The sequence below is a fragment of the Homalodisca vitripennis genome, chromosome X (assembly GCF_021130785.1).
Source record: "Homalodisca vitripennis isolate AUS2020 chromosome X, UT_GWSS_2.1, whole genome shotgun sequence".
Lineage (NCBI taxonomy): Eukaryota > Metazoa > Arthropoda > Insecta > Hemiptera > Cicadellidae > Homalodisca > Homalodisca vitripennis.
Window position 1 is genome coordinate 78058736 of NC_060215.1, and position 16232 is coordinate 78074967.

The following is a 16232-nucleotide window of genomic DNA, read 5'->3' on the forward strand; positions in this document are numbered from 1 at the left end:
TAGTGAAGGGAACTGCTCGAAAATAATCAAATAAAAAAAATATCTCTATAATCATAAATGTATTTAAAATTTTCATTTAATTCAATTTAATATAAAATATTCATCTTAAGTCATATATGTAAAGTGTATTTAAGGGTATTAAACGTTTTGAAAATGCAACAAAAGTGGTTTTCTATTAATATTAGGGCTTACTAATAGATTAATTTAAAAACTTTATACACAATAATAAACCTTCTATAGTCTTTATCTATAAAATAATCTATCTATCTAAGATCATATCACTGTCTTCGTAAATTGTTATTATATATGTTCCATGTATTTCTTAATAACAAAACTTTTTAAAACAAGGTTTATTTGTGCAATTTCAACTTCAGTTTCCATAAAATTAGCCTGTATCATCAGTGATACATTTGTACTCTAAAAATTTAGAACATTTACTTGCTTCCTGGGTTTCTTATTGTCTTAGTGAAGGGATCTGCTCGAAGCACAATCGGATGTGGGTCAGTTCTCAGCTCGCAGCACTCTCCATGTTGGCGAAGGAGACAGGAGTCACGGTGTTGTTTGTCAATCTAGTATATGACCTCTATCATTCTTGGCCACCTGTGAAAAGGTAAATACATTACAGTACGAAAGAATTAACATTGGATTTAAAAATTTCTGTATTTAGAGTCTTTAATAAAAAATATTACGTTAATGAATTTATTATTATTATAAAACTAATAGATTTTGGTAAAAAATAGATAAAACTAAAATCCTTAATCAGTTTAACATAAACATAATTTTGGGAAGCCAAAACAGGTTTCCCCTTAAAAATATTTCGTACAGACTGTTTTGATAGTAATGTTTTCCATTTGATATAGATAGATGTTTTCATTCTACTCAATAACATGGTATTATAACATTTGAATTGGAAAAGAGTAAAACAAAATAAATTAACAATCTCCAAAAAAATAGAAAAGGAAGTGATACTTTAAGATAATATTAAATAGAGTATTTATAAGCTGTGAAGTAACTTTTACAATTTTAACCGTATTCGTGGACTAATTAAAAGTGTTCTTACTCTTTCAGCTATATTAAACAAAATATAAAGTAATGAAAATTGACTTTTTATTAACCTTGATCTACAGTTTTGTTAGAACCATAAAAGCTTTAAATTTGTCTATGATAAGGACTATTTTGATAATTTTGTAGTCAAAGTAAAGACTTTTTTTATGCAAACCTTTGTGTGCAAAATCAGCTTTAATAATATGAGGCTTCATAAACATAATAATCTTTTTATCACCATATGGTTCCATACTGAGTTATTGAGCACACGCATTTATATACCCTCACATTAATAAAACTATGAGTATGAACAATAATAGTTGAAACACAGAAGAAAAAATATAACAAATAAACAATAGCAATCAGCTTAAACGCACAGCACAAGATCGAATAAACTTGTGATAAAATCTATTTTCCACACTTGTTGTAGTGAATAGCTATTTATCAGATTGTTGCTGTCATTGATTTAGAACTTTTAACTATAACATCTAATTCATTATATATTCATGTACGCTAAACATTGATGTTGTTAGTGTGAAGTTAATTACTATTTTCATATTTGTTTCATACAGCAGATAAAGTAATCAAATGAAATAAAAGTAAAACTCTTCCAGTCCAAACATTTAGTTTTTAACGCAAATTTTCCCCTATCTCAATGTGCCAAATAGAAACCGAAACATATAATTGTGTTGAGCTCTCAAGTAACCGAAAACACGTTATAAGTTAAGAAAACACATCTTGACTCCGAGTTGCCACAGCAGGCTGACGGTGATCTTCAACAGCAGGGAGAGCAACCAAACAGGCATGTGTCCATGATATTCTTAGCGAAATTCCCACATGCAAACACATTACACTGTCAGTTTTAGAAGATATGTATTCTTAAATACTCGATTTTTAGTACTAGTTATAATAATTTAACTGTCACAAACTCCATATTTAATTTATTATTCATATCAAGTGACTGACTGTATTGATAATATATCCTCATAATAGTAAATTTACGTACATTGAAAATTCTAATTAGGATATACTGTTTATATCTATCCCACTGAATGTCTTGAGTTAGACAATAGATAGCCCATCTTCTGCTATCCAATATAAGATTCGAAATACAGTATACTTACGCATACTTTATTAAATACATTGACAACGTAAGGCAGCACCGGATGGATAACATCGACATTTTTGTTTAGGTACATTTATGTTTATCTATATGGAACAGTAAAAGCTTTCTAAAATTCTGATGTTAGATATAAAACCCATATATCGTTATCTCTCTTTCAAATCTAAATAGACGTTGGGTGAAATTGTTTCTTCGGAAATGACTGAGTTTCACATTGTTAACATGCCCATATTGCTACCCAGCATTATCCTTCGGTCCTTCAAAACCAGTCACAGGATTAGTGTCCAACTCACGCACATAGCTAATTTTCTCACAATAAAATCTTTAAAACAGGTTTAACGTAGATAGAAACAAAAAATATGGTGAGAGCATGACCTAGGTTAGCATGGGAACTGATAGTTAGGTAATTTTATCATTCAAAGTGTAATTATCTCCAATAACAGAGTTAGTCCTCCATACATTACTCTGGAATAACGGTTTGAACGTTTAGATAAAAAGAAAAAAAATGGAAAAGAAGACGATAAAGAGAGCTGTAGTGGAAATACAGTTCTGGATATGTATGAATTCTTAATCATACAATGATAATAAAAATAATCAATTCGTCCTCTTTGTAGTTATAAATGAATATACAGGTATAAATTGTTACCTACTTTGTATTTATTAATTGGTCCATGTGCTAGGAACCTTCGATTTCCTACCATGGGAAAGACTGGATACAATTTCATGTGGTCTAGTTCCACAAATAATTTGCAGTTTATACTATTTTAGCAGCATCCACTTCATTTCCCACGGCAAAATTGTTATGTATGTTTATGTTGTGACTGAGTATGCATGTTATTTTTGAACTTATCTATTGAGAGAATTCACTATTATAATTGTTAGTAATCAATCTACATAATTGCCCTTAAAATAAGTAGAGACTGCTTTATCTTTATGGTTAAATATTATAATCTTGAAAACCAGTAGCCTACGACGTTTTAGAGGAAAACAAATAATAAAAGTCTTACGGTGTGTTTATTTTTAAAAAAGTGCACGACATGTAGGGTTGGTAGATAGGTCGACTCAGAAATCCTCTCTTGGCTGTAGAACACAGTGTTGATTTGAGTTAAGGTCGTTGGGCCGTAGTCTTTGTTTATATGAAGTTATGTAAGGTGTTGTTCTGGATTTAACCAGACTTGTTTGTTATATAAATACTATGCTAACTTATTAAGAGTTTGTGTAGTATAGTTTTACACTACTAGTAGTGTAGTAGGTAGTACACTACTATTAAAAATTTACATGCGGTGTTTCGATACACTTACCTGTGAACAATATGAGATCAATAAAAATGTTTTTTTTTTCATTTATACGTTATCTGGGTTTGATGAAAAGTGTATGCAATCTTAAGGAGCCTTATGATAAACTTTTACGAATTATGAAAATTATTTCTTGCTTCTTTAATTTTTAAGAGCAATTGTATATGAAATTTGAATGGTGCTCCAGCCATTAACTACTTAATTTTGCTCTGTATGAAGATCAAATAGATACTTAGTAAGTTTTTGATGACTACAGTTTTGTTGCAGACAATTTTTATTTATAGTTTTGTACTTTTTCATATACATGAGGCCTTTTGTAAGAAACAATATTTATAGTTTCATTATTATACAAGTAACACAACCATATTTTGAGCCGTAGTCTAGTTTTAAATTATATAATCTGTCGCTAATCAGAGCTAAGTAATACAGTAAGTACTTAATAATGCAAGATATAATAGCTGCGATTAATAATTGTAACTGAAGTAGCTTAGTTTAAAGAAGTGCGTATGCGTTAAACATGCCAATATTAGTAATATATACGTTACAAATTTGCCCGTTAATGCCACTTGTACTTTGTTCCTCTCAAGGTTCATAAAGGTTTACAGTATTTTAAAATTGAAAGCAATTCTAATGTTTTACATGTAGTTGTAGAGTTTTGAGCTTGTCCACATGCAATAAACTTACCTGACACTATTGTAGAGGATGTTAAACATTAACTTTTAGTCAAGTTTCACTTGTCTATTTTGTGTGTGTGTCTTGAACGTCTGTTAGTGTAAAAACGGTTTAGACACCGGATAGATAAACTCTTTGCTTAAATGTTCCGCTGATCCATTGTATATCCAGTTACTGTATAAAACTTATCTATTGTTCCGTAACCATGTCAGCTTCTGGATGTATTGATACTTGTTTGCTTTAATTGTAATATTTCCTAAATTTAGTTCGGCAATTACAGTCGTGTGAAGGCTATCTGGCTTTTGAATTCCTGGATAAACGTGATTCACATCTAAAATGGCCAAAATCACAATACATGAGTCCGTATGAACCTGTGACAAGCCCAACATCACGAGCTCAAACGGGCTGCTACCCGAAAAATTGGAGGGCCAGATCCTTTTGGAAACCCCCTATTGCAGTAAAAACCCTGTTTAAAAACAGGTTAAGATATCATCAAGTTTAGACATTCATTTACTCCATTTGGGCTTGTTTGGCCTGATTTTCTTAAGAATATATTTTGTGTCAGTTTTATTATATTTAAGATGTGTTCTTTTTAAAAAGAAATAAATTGATGTTAATTATTTATTTAATGGTTTTATTTATCTTAAGAATACATTTTTAAGAATTAAAACATAACTGTAATTAATGTCAAATAAATTAAAATACTAATGATTGATTCATTAATTCAGATATTTAAAGATCTGCAGGTAGGTGTTTTAACTTGTCAAGCATTACTTTGCACACTATCTGTTCTAAAAATATCCCAAATTCTTTCTCTATGCTTCAACAGTGACAATATTATTATCAACTTCACTAACACTGAAATTTATTTTTTAAGTACTTTGCCTTTTCATAATAAATTCATCAAAACATAATCTCAACGTGCGTCTTATCTAATATTCTACACTCTTCTCAAGAAAGAGACAAGTTTAGAACCTGCAGTGACAGGACACTACATGCGAACTATTTACTATGTCTTTTTAATAAGTTTTACCTCTTTTAAAACCACGTAGTACACAAAATTTGAGAAAATCTATAAGATGTTGTACCATTAATAAACTCAGTTTTATTGGCACCAAATATATAATTTGTATTGAAAACATAAATATTTAAGATTTAAGATAATTCTGTTACTGAATAAAATAAAAATATATTAATATCAAATGTGCAGTGAATTATAATATTTGAATTATACAGTGAAATAAATTGCACGTTTTAGTCAATTTTGGCTTATTATTTAGGAAAAATACCACTATGGGTTGGTTTAACCAAAACTCATCCAAATCTTATATTGAAAACTTTTAGATTTTGAAAAGGTCACATTTATCAGTGTTATTACAAAGTTTAAAAGTAAACATATGTCACTTCTGCATAATTATTTGTTAAAATAACATTATTATAATTTACTTTGAAGCTATCTTTTAACAGTTTACAAAACACTTCTGAACGTGGAAAGAGATATTTTTTCAATAAAATAAAATCCTTTCTAATATTAACTATAATCTATTATCAATATATAATATAATCAAATTCTATAGAATAATCTGTATACGCTCAACAACTACTTAATCGATCAAAAAGAGTTCTAAGTTAATAGAATATATGATCAGGAAATCAGATGATGGTAATTTATTGAATTTCCTTCTACATTTATGATTCGTATAATCTGTCATAACCACATGAAGAAATATAAAGTCCCGTACACACTAGTGCATGTGAAGGACTCTAAATGGTCGGACACCGAACGGTCTGACATGTTAGCATTCTCATGAACGGTTTTGTGTAAACCAATACTAAAAGACCTCATAATGAATAATATTTATAATAGTCAAAATTGTCAGCTGGTAGAGTTTGCAGTTGTCAAATGTGGTATGAGATAAGTGTCTAACTGTTAAATAGGTTTTCATACGTCTTACCTACATTTGTTTAAAATGGGTTATAATGGTTGAGTTACTGTTACAGAATACATTGTATATTGCGATTAAATCATTTCGTTTCTTCGTTTATACAGTACATCCTATTTTAAATAATTTTACTTGCTGTTTATAGGTCTTTGCTTGATGTTAAATGGAATGAAGATTCTTTGTTGTTTGCTCGACGGGCGGCCAAAGTTCTCATGGTGGTAATTATTAAACTTATATAATATTTATAATAGTCAAAATCGTGAACTGGTACATTTTGCGCCATGACATGATCTTATGAAACAGTTGTCAAACGTGGTTTCAGATAAGTGTCTCATCGATAGATGTAGAAAAAATTATTGTCAACGATAGTTAAAACATACGACATCTATAAATAAAAAACATACACACTCATACATAAAAATTAAGAAAATAAAAGAAGTATGAACAATACACAAAAGAAAACTATACAAATATGTATATATATATATATATATATATATATATATATATATATATATATATATATATATATATATATGTTTCAAATAAATCATAAAGATAAAACCCAGTAACAATGAAGGATTAATTAATCGTAAATACTATGTTATATATCAGAAACTTTGAAGTAGTATATATATATATATATATATATATATATATATATATATATATATATATATATATATACTACTTCATAAGTATTTACGATTAATTAATCCATAATTGTTATTGGGCTTTATATTTTATGGTTTATCCGAAACTAAAATTATATTTAACACCCATTTTTTAGCTTTGTGGATTTTGTACCGTATGCAGAAAAATGTAATGTAATAATATTATAAGTTTATATAATTAATAATCATAAGTATATAATATGCTTATTTGGTCAGCTTTAACCAGTTGTATACACCCAAAAATGGTCCCTAATAAAATAACTATTATGATCTGTATAGACAAGCCTGCTGCTACTTCTCAGGGTGGCTATGCTACAAGGATCTTTACCCAAGTTCTCAAGTCAAGACAACCCCGCCGCATTTCACCCGAGTCAACAAGTGAGGTTTGTAATTAACTTTCTTATAATGCTCCATACGATATGTTATCATTTCTAGCTGAAATAAATGTTTTTACGTTCCTATTTTTTAATTTATGCGTAGTTTATGTAGCTGTGCGTCATAACATCTGTGACTGAAACCAATCTGTGTATTATACCTGGACACTTGTGATAAATTTAGGTTGAGTTTTGTCGTACTATTTTAAATGAGACGCCAGAAAAAATAGTTTAAAAAACACCAAAAATTATGGTAAAGTTTATAAGTAATAATTGTAAAACGTAGATCAAAATTTTTATGGCTATTATGTTACTATGTTACCGCTGGAGTATTGGTTTTATATTATTATTATATGCTGTTTGGTTTCGCATTTATTTTTAAAGTAATGTAAATAAACATATTATTGCTGTTATTATTGATATAATGATTTCTTAACTCATATACAAAGATATATCTTACAGAGATTGGTGGTAAACTATTCTATTTCCCTGTCTAATATATCATGAGGAGCTTAATCTGAGGATATGTTGGCTTTTTATTTTGAGAACCAATATGTTCATTCTTTGGTTTTACTCCATATCCTCTTATTTTGTTCAGTGTACGTGTGCACTTAATACATCAGTATAGAAAAGTTGTGTCAGCGCTAGGAGTTGACTTCAACCCGGACAAGAACATTGTTTTATCCCTTGTTGTAGCTGGAGAAAGAGCAAGTTTGCGTGCTTATCTTAGAATAAATTGAGTGTACCTATTTTATATCTGCAACTCGAGAAAGGAATTTTCATCTAGTTTTGACGATATGTAGGTGGATCCACTCACTTATATTTTGATCGGAAAACAAAGATCTCTTTCCACCTACAGATAAGGATTTCGTGCCATTGCACTTTCTTTCCATTTATTTATTTTTATGTTTGGTAAAGTATCTGTATCTGTCTAGCTATACAATAATTATACATAACATTTGAGTAATTGAAAAAGATCGGCACTGTGATTGGTAGTATAAGTCTTATTGTTGAAGGCTTTTCAAATTTTCATCTTTTGCTTCCGTTTAGGGTAGTATAAAATATTGAATACGTGAAAACACTACGCAAAACAGTATGCAATATTTTTTGACAATACTATGGTTCTCTACTTTTACTACTGAATATTGAAAGCCAAGGGTAAAATACATTTTAACCAATATATATTGTATAAATAAATTTACTTTTTTATACTTCTTGAAAATTTTTTATGTTAATGTTTAATAAAACATAAACACAACATCGTTTCCTAAATATATTAATATTCTGTGCTTCAATATTGTTTATTGCTCTTGAAAAACTGTTTCTACTACTAACAGTGTTTAAACCGTTGTACAGTTTTACTAGCACTCTTACTGTATTAACTATATTGAGCTATAAGATTTAAAAACTTAAGATAAATGTTGGAGCACATTATATGTATATATTTATAATTCATATATATCTAATTTATATATATATATATATATATATATATTTATTTATTTAAAATATTAAACTTTGTTTTATTGTACTGGAAGGTTGGTATGGCTGACAGATAAGAACAAATGTCACATATTACTGCACATGGGAACTATATCAAATAATGAAATACATTTATTGTGCAGTAAGAATTTTAGTATATGCATAGTAAGTGAGAGTCCACTTTAAATCATGTACAAACTCTTAACCTTTGCAACTTTTACTCATGTACCTACAAACTCAGTGCTTTAAAGCTATTGTAAGACATCAATAACTCGGAAATGGCGATACTTACATTTTTGCGATCCGAAACACACGCGATGAATTTTTAATTATCTCTGAAACAAACAGCTAACTGTAAAAACCACATAATAATTTGTCATGTTTTTGCCAACTAGTCTAATGGGTTTTACCAATTTTGATTGGGCTTACCGACTTAAAACTAGTAGAATAACATCTATGAAATTAAGTATATAGAATTTATGTATTAAAATAACATTATTGAATATGTATATAAGTAAAAAAATAACAAATGCTATAACTATGTAGAACTATACATTAAAGTTATAGTTTCTTCAGAAAAAATTAGGCACGAATATCAAGTAAGAAGATCAAATGAATAAGTAATGTATGATACAGTATTGTATCGCAATTGAAAAACTCTTCAATATCCATTGAATGAAAGAATTAGTAATAAATTTGACTTCATGCTGCACCTTGTTACCAAGCTACAATTTTCTGTTAAGTGTTTGTGGCAATGAGATAGCTTTACCCATTTCAAAAATATAACATAAAAGTATACGAAATTAACTTATAAATTCACAAAAGGGATTTTCTAGATTTTTAAAAAATATATGTGGGTGGTTTATTAAATATACTAGCATTGAAATATATTTTTTTGTAATTTTAAGGACTTTAGGCATTCACAATTAAAAAGCAGATTTGACTTTTGAACCTAATTATTGGTCACAAATAAAACGCCATTTTTTATTTAGACCTAATTTTGTATTCAGTGAATATGAACAATATTTGGAGCAAATAACATTACTATAATGATATATTAGTCATATTATCGTCAGGAAGTTTAGGAAGCGAGTGAAGTGTAATACCAATATTTAAATTACTAACAAAGAATTCTTGATCTTAAATTAAGCATCACTTCCACGTTTAATATAAGCTCCTATAGTTTCCAAGAATCCCCTGTAATTACCCATGAAAAGCACACTTTAATTAAGCTAAGTAACATGCACTTACTTACTCAATAATTTATTCATCACTGTTTCCAAATAAAATGCCAAAAAGATTGAGATGCAGTATGGTTGATTCTCATATAGTATTTATGTGCATTGAGGGGAATTTTAAGAAGTTTTTCTTTAAAAAGTTAATCAAAGTTGTCCTTATAATACAATTTTGGCATTTTTCACGTTACGTAAGATTTCCACAGAAAATTGCAAGTATTGAGTTAATGAAAACCAATAGCTTATGGTTTGAATGAAAATGCATGGTGAAAGTTTTTTCTTAATTCAAAACACTTATCTCGAAAACCAAATGGGTTATTAAAATGAAATGTTGCATAGTTCAATATAGTTAGTATCAGCTTATAACCTTAGGTTCGATTCATGATTGAGTTATGTAAATTTTGAATAATAATTAATATCATTCATTACAGTAAATTTTATTAATTGCTACCAGTATGGCTTGCGGACAGTAGACACATAAATGTTAAGGTAAAGATATAAATAAGTCGGCAAACGCGTAATGAAAAATGTTACTATTTTATTAAGTAAAATATGCAATATGTTCACAACTAATATATTTCTCATTGATCATTTGTCTCACAGATGTTCATGACTTTATTTCAGTGTAATTTACGTACCGCTAATCAAATATTATGATCTAAACCAAATCTAATAAGTTGAAGCAATATCTTACTAGAAGTTTGAACAATTTATTTTATTGGTTTTTGCATAGATTATGACCAATTTTCACAATATAATTCTTGAAAAAAAACGAGATTATAAAATTTTGTATCTACATTCACGGCGCGATTTTCGTACGTCTTAATAATCAATCCCGACATTCCATGTAGATTTGCAATGCTAGTGACATATAAACTCACTAACATATAGAGAGTAGTTCTTTATTTATCATTAAAATCTTAAGTGTTCACTAAGAAACGGCTTCAACAATCTTGCACCTTATATATTACTAAAATTTCGAAATAACAAAGACACTTTTAATGAAAATGTTCAATAACGTGATAAGTCTTAAGATTTAAAATTAACATCAGTTCCAAGTGTATCTACTTTCGTGACGGTGTTTTGGCATGCCGTTATAACCAGTCTACAGAAGTTTACGTTTGCAACCGCTTATGAGGAATATATTATTAAATCAAATATTGTGTGATCAAGCAAAGGTTTATAAAAGAAATTCAAGTATATTTTCATAACAAATAGCCAGTATGTTTACTCCATTACCGTATGGGTTGTGGTTTATCTCATTATTCAACACGATTTCAAGTTTAAAAATATGTTCAAACAATAAGACGTAAAAACATTAAGGACAAGCTAAACATTTATTCACGATAAACTTTATTCGTAAATTATTTGCAGGATAATGTTAGTGCCGTCATAATGAAGGTCATGTGTAAAAATGATAAACGAAATACATAAAAATAAGAGAACACTGCAAAATGAAGGTTAACAACACATATAACACAACAAGTTTCAGTATAATGGATGCTAGTAGATTACAGACAAAACCGTGTTGTTCCTATCACCAGACAAATGATGTGCCACGAACACCCGTTACGTTTTTGCTCCCATTTTTATGACATCGTAGTGTCCTCCTCTTTATTAATGGATCACGAACAGAGACCTGCTGTGCCACGAACCGCACTTTTGGCAATTTATCTTTAGGAATTGTTATCAATTAAGCCTGGTTACAACATATTGCCTTACTTATTGTTTCAAAATATAATGCTGTATATCTATTAAAAATGCAATCATTTTACACTACGCTTGCAATGTTGTACAGACAAAATTCATATATAATACAAATATAACAAAAAATAAAATTATACTAGTTCACAACCACAAAGATTCTAATGCATCAATTAAAATGTATGCGATGCCCAAATACAAACAAATATATTATTTATTTTACTATTTATCCTTATAATTACAATATTGGTTACAGTAAACCCTACTATCGTCTATCGTAGCGTTAGCCAAGTGAAGTTTTATATACATATACATCGTTTAAAAACCTAAACGGTATGTGCAGAATTTGTTCAAGAAAAAAATTGAGTAAAGACGTTAGTTCTCTAAACTGTACGTGAGGGATAAAGGAGTAATCTACGTTTCCCTGCAGAACAAAGCGGCCGTGGCAGCAACCATCAAGCCACATCGGCATGTTTTTACATCCGTGATACCAAGGCTATAGGAGTAGTTTTGAAGTAGATACAAGCTTCTGAAGTACCCATTATTGGTCTCTCAACCCCAAAGATCACTGTAGTCAGCTATATCAATTCTTTTGGACAAAAAATTGAGAGCTGTGATTGAAATTTATTGGGTCGGCTATTTGTAAAACTAATACAAGTATCTGGATAATATAAAGCTATGTCTTTTATAGTATAAAACAAGCTGAGTTTGTTATGCACTTTGAAGCGAATCAAAATTGTATAAAAGTGTAACTATCATCTGCTTGGACTAGGATATAGTTACCATATGATTTCTTTGCAAACAAAAATTAATTATCATTTGTAAAATCACTAAATTAGAAGTAGATATAACATTATATGATATGAACTACTTTAAAATTAAGTTTAGACTTAATTTGTCTTGAAATAAAAGATAATAGAGAATGTCTATTAAACATAATTTTAAAGTAATATTCTTACTGCTGGATATATTACATAAATATGTAATCAGCGGGAGTGGAAATGATAACAAATCCATCCTTCAAGCATACTATTGGAATTTGTCCCAAAATGTAATAACCGTGTTTTTATACAGTTTTATTTTATTTAATAAAGATTAAAAATAAATTAATAGTTTTGTTGTGTTTCGTTTGCAACATTTCTTATATAGCACCTTTTGAAATATATATGGTTATATATCCAAGCAACGTCGAGCGTGGCCGCTGCTTGGATAGCTGACCGCTGAGCGATCCTGTCCTTGCAAGCGGCCCTCCTGCCCGGCCATTGGTGGTGGATCGGAAGTCACCTTTAAGCCGTTGGTCCCCAGGTTAAGTGTGAGAGAGGGCTTCTTAGCCCTAACTTCGCCTGGTAAAATAAGACATTCTATACTTCTTTTTTTATGGTTTTTAGTATTTTCTAGAAATAAAGTTAGTTTCTTGGGTAATATAGTTAGTATATGAAAGGGTTAAGAGTCTAATATAAACTAAATAAGTGTCATTCTCTGCCTGTTGCACAGACAAAACAATATTGATCTTCACACTATGCTGATTATATATTGATTTATTTGAATAGAAGTCTTTTGGTTGTGCAGTTTTATGTGGTAGTAGGAACCGGCGGAAAGATTTTTGGATTTAGATAATTTTTTTAATTGTGTAATTTAATAAATGACCATTACTACTGAGATAGTTATTTGGGCAGACACAGTAAATGAATAAGCTGAAACCAAACACAAAAGAATAGCATAAAAACATCGAGGAGTAACGATTTAAAATTAAGATTAATAAACAATAAATAAATAAATACGTTTAGCATAATAGAAGTGTTCTAGAGAGTTCATCAAAATTTTATATGAATGCATTCTCTCTCTCTCTCTCTCTCTCTCTCTATCTCTCTCTCTCTCTCTCTCTCTCTCTCTGTTTCTCTCTCTCTCTCAATATTACTATATTTACATATAACATAACAGTTAATACCAAATACTTCATGTTTAAAGATACGGTGGAGAACATTTACTTAGTAGGAACGTACTTAAGTATTGGAGGATAAGAGCACTTTGTAAATAATTGGACCAATATGAAATTGAAAGGTAAATTTTCAATGCATGTAGTTGCTCTCGATTCGATTCTTTACTCCATGAGAGTTTCAACTGTGTCAATGGCAAATTAATAAAATTGTTGCATCTGTCCAGGTTTCTGACATTCAGCTACTTGGCAGTGTTTCACTGCTGGCTGCTTGTGTGTCCCTCTACACTGAGCCACGACTGGCAGATGGGCTCTGTCCCTCTAGTGTCCGCTCTGTCCGACCACCGCAACCTAGCCACTTGCTTACTTTTCGCCTCCTGCCTCTGGATCGCCTATAGGATTTTCAACGACATGGATGTACGGTTTGATATTTTTTAATGCGATGCAGAATAGCTAGAATAGTATCTACTAGTCACAAGTATTTGTACAGCAAAATTATATTTAAAGTCTAGCGACTAGAAAAACTTTTGTGTAACCCTCACCTGCTTGAATCGTTAAGTTCAAATTCAATCTTCCAGACATTGTTAATGTTTTATATACATTAATACACACACAATAACACACGTATTATATAATTTTTTAAATTGTTTATATCAGCGAAGGACATTTTTATCATAAATTGAAATTTGCGTTGTAACAAATACTGGTAGAAGTATATTTTTATGTTTTGTTTACAGAACAGTATGTATTTAATTCAAAACATATAGTTAAGTTGAGATTATGTGAAAATATTAAACAAAGAATACCTAAGCAGCCGTATTAAGCATTTATCGTAGGCATAGTGATTTTGGTTCATACATGCTAAGATGTCTCACGAATAAAGATAAGTTTGTGTTGTAAATTTTAATGCCAAGCCACAATGATCCTCAGCTCGGCATGTTTATCATAATACACAGTTTTAAATTTTATTTTATCAAAAATGATTTGATATGAATATAAAGTTCATTAAATAAATAGAGACAAATGCCCTAGCCATTATGTTACGCAATAGCAACCTTTGGGACACACTGTATTGTTATATCATTTAATGTACCTTTTCAGATCAAATTAAATTAGTTCACAAAAATGGAAAGATTTCGTTGATAACTATATAATATACAATTAAGTTTAATTACACCATTTACATAATTATCAAACAAATAGAAAGTAACTTTATCTGTATATCTATTTTTACAACCAGAAATAATGACTTCTTCTTTTTATTGTTCATAATAAAGAGACTGGGATAATACAGAATCACCATGCACTATTTACTGCGCGTTTTCCGCTCTGCGTCATTTGGTTGTCAGGTGAGCTTTACAATGTTTGTTTTGTGGGTTGTCATGCCACACCAGACATTAAACGGATCACCACATTCAACATTTCTTTTTCACTCTCAACATTACTTACAAATGAATTGAAAAAATAATTGATTGCGAGGTTCTGATTCTACTTTTACTACTAGTAAATTATCAGTGGATTGATTATGTTTTGCTTATGAAAATTCATAAATAAATATTAATTAGTATTATGGATTTAATTGTGTTGTATAAACGTATATTGTATTCAATAGAACGCTATCTTGTTAAACATGGGTTCAATTATAATTATATGAGCGCAAATCGACATATTACTTAATAAATTTTTCTTAACTTCGTGTCATCAATAAGCCTAAAAAATAATAGGCTTTCAGAAATTGTTGCTAAAATTCCAGAAACTATGGATTTTGCCAAGCACGATTTCCTGTAGAGGCAAAGCACGCCAATGTCCATTTCTCTGTTTTAATTTGACGAACCAAACGTTTTTATTTTTCAAATAATCTGCTTAAATATAAATACTAATTCAATTACTCGAGATAGTGCATACATTTTTAAACAAGGCTTGTTTTAAATAATTCAAAAATTATTTACAATAAAATGAAACTACTTTCCCTCTCGAAAATCAAAATGGCCACCGTCATGAAACCCCCTTAAGATAAAGTTGGTATGTAAGAATTATTGAACGGAATCGAATCCCTTCCAATTTTTTCTTAAGGCGGTTTAAAATTTTTGTAACTGCTTTAAATAAAATGTTGTCATTATATTTTATAAAAAATTCGTTTGAAATATTTTATGTGAAGCTACATAATGTGTGAAACTAACCTTATTTTTCAATTATGGATTTATTTACTTATGTTCAATAATTATAAAGTTACATTTATTGGAAAAAGCTTTCTACAGTATGTCGTAAAATCCAAATCTATCACAATTTGCTCCAAGAGAAGAATAAGATATTATCGATTGAGATCCTGTCCAATATCTCCTTCATCTCCTCCAATGAAACCTCTACGAATACCTCAAATGCCTCAAAACTATATAAAATGTTGTATATATATGATTAAATGCATATTTTGCAATGGTGGTCTACAGTGGTATAAAAATGCACATTTTTGATTTCTTACATTTTATAGTAAAACCTTCGTAAAAAAAGAATTTAAATTTTTAACTCTTGATGGCAAACAGCCCATGTGGTATAGATATTATATTACATTGGTATCGTAAAGCGTAATTGATTAAGGGGAGATGTACGACTAAATCGTTAAAAAAAATAAAAAATGTGTATAAGTATGGAGTTTTCCAAGTCCAGTGACATATAATACATGCATATTTGGGCGTTGCTTGATAACAATAAAAATTTTTGAAAAATGACTGATCGCTGTCAGCAGGAATAAA

The 16232-nt window shown here is 29.6% G+C and overlaps 1 protein-coding gene across 1 annotated transcript in view; it reads left to right on the forward strand.

Annotated features, from left to right (window-relative positions):
• LOC124369241 (protein O-mannosyl-transferase TMTC1-like) overlaps positions 1 to 16232 on the forward strand; it is a 172710-nt gene that overhangs the window by 117356 nt on the left and 39122 nt on the right. Inside the window, exons 4-7 of the mRNA XM_046827129.1 lie at positions 467 to 610; positions 6223 to 6295; positions 7031 to 7134; positions 13710 to 13899. Coding sequence (XP_046683085.1) covers positions 467 to 610; positions 6223 to 6295; positions 7031 to 7134; positions 13710 to 13899 — 511 coding nt within the window. The remainder of the gene's footprint in view (positions 1 to 466; positions 611 to 6222; positions 6296 to 7030; positions 7135 to 13709; positions 13900 to 16232) is intronic.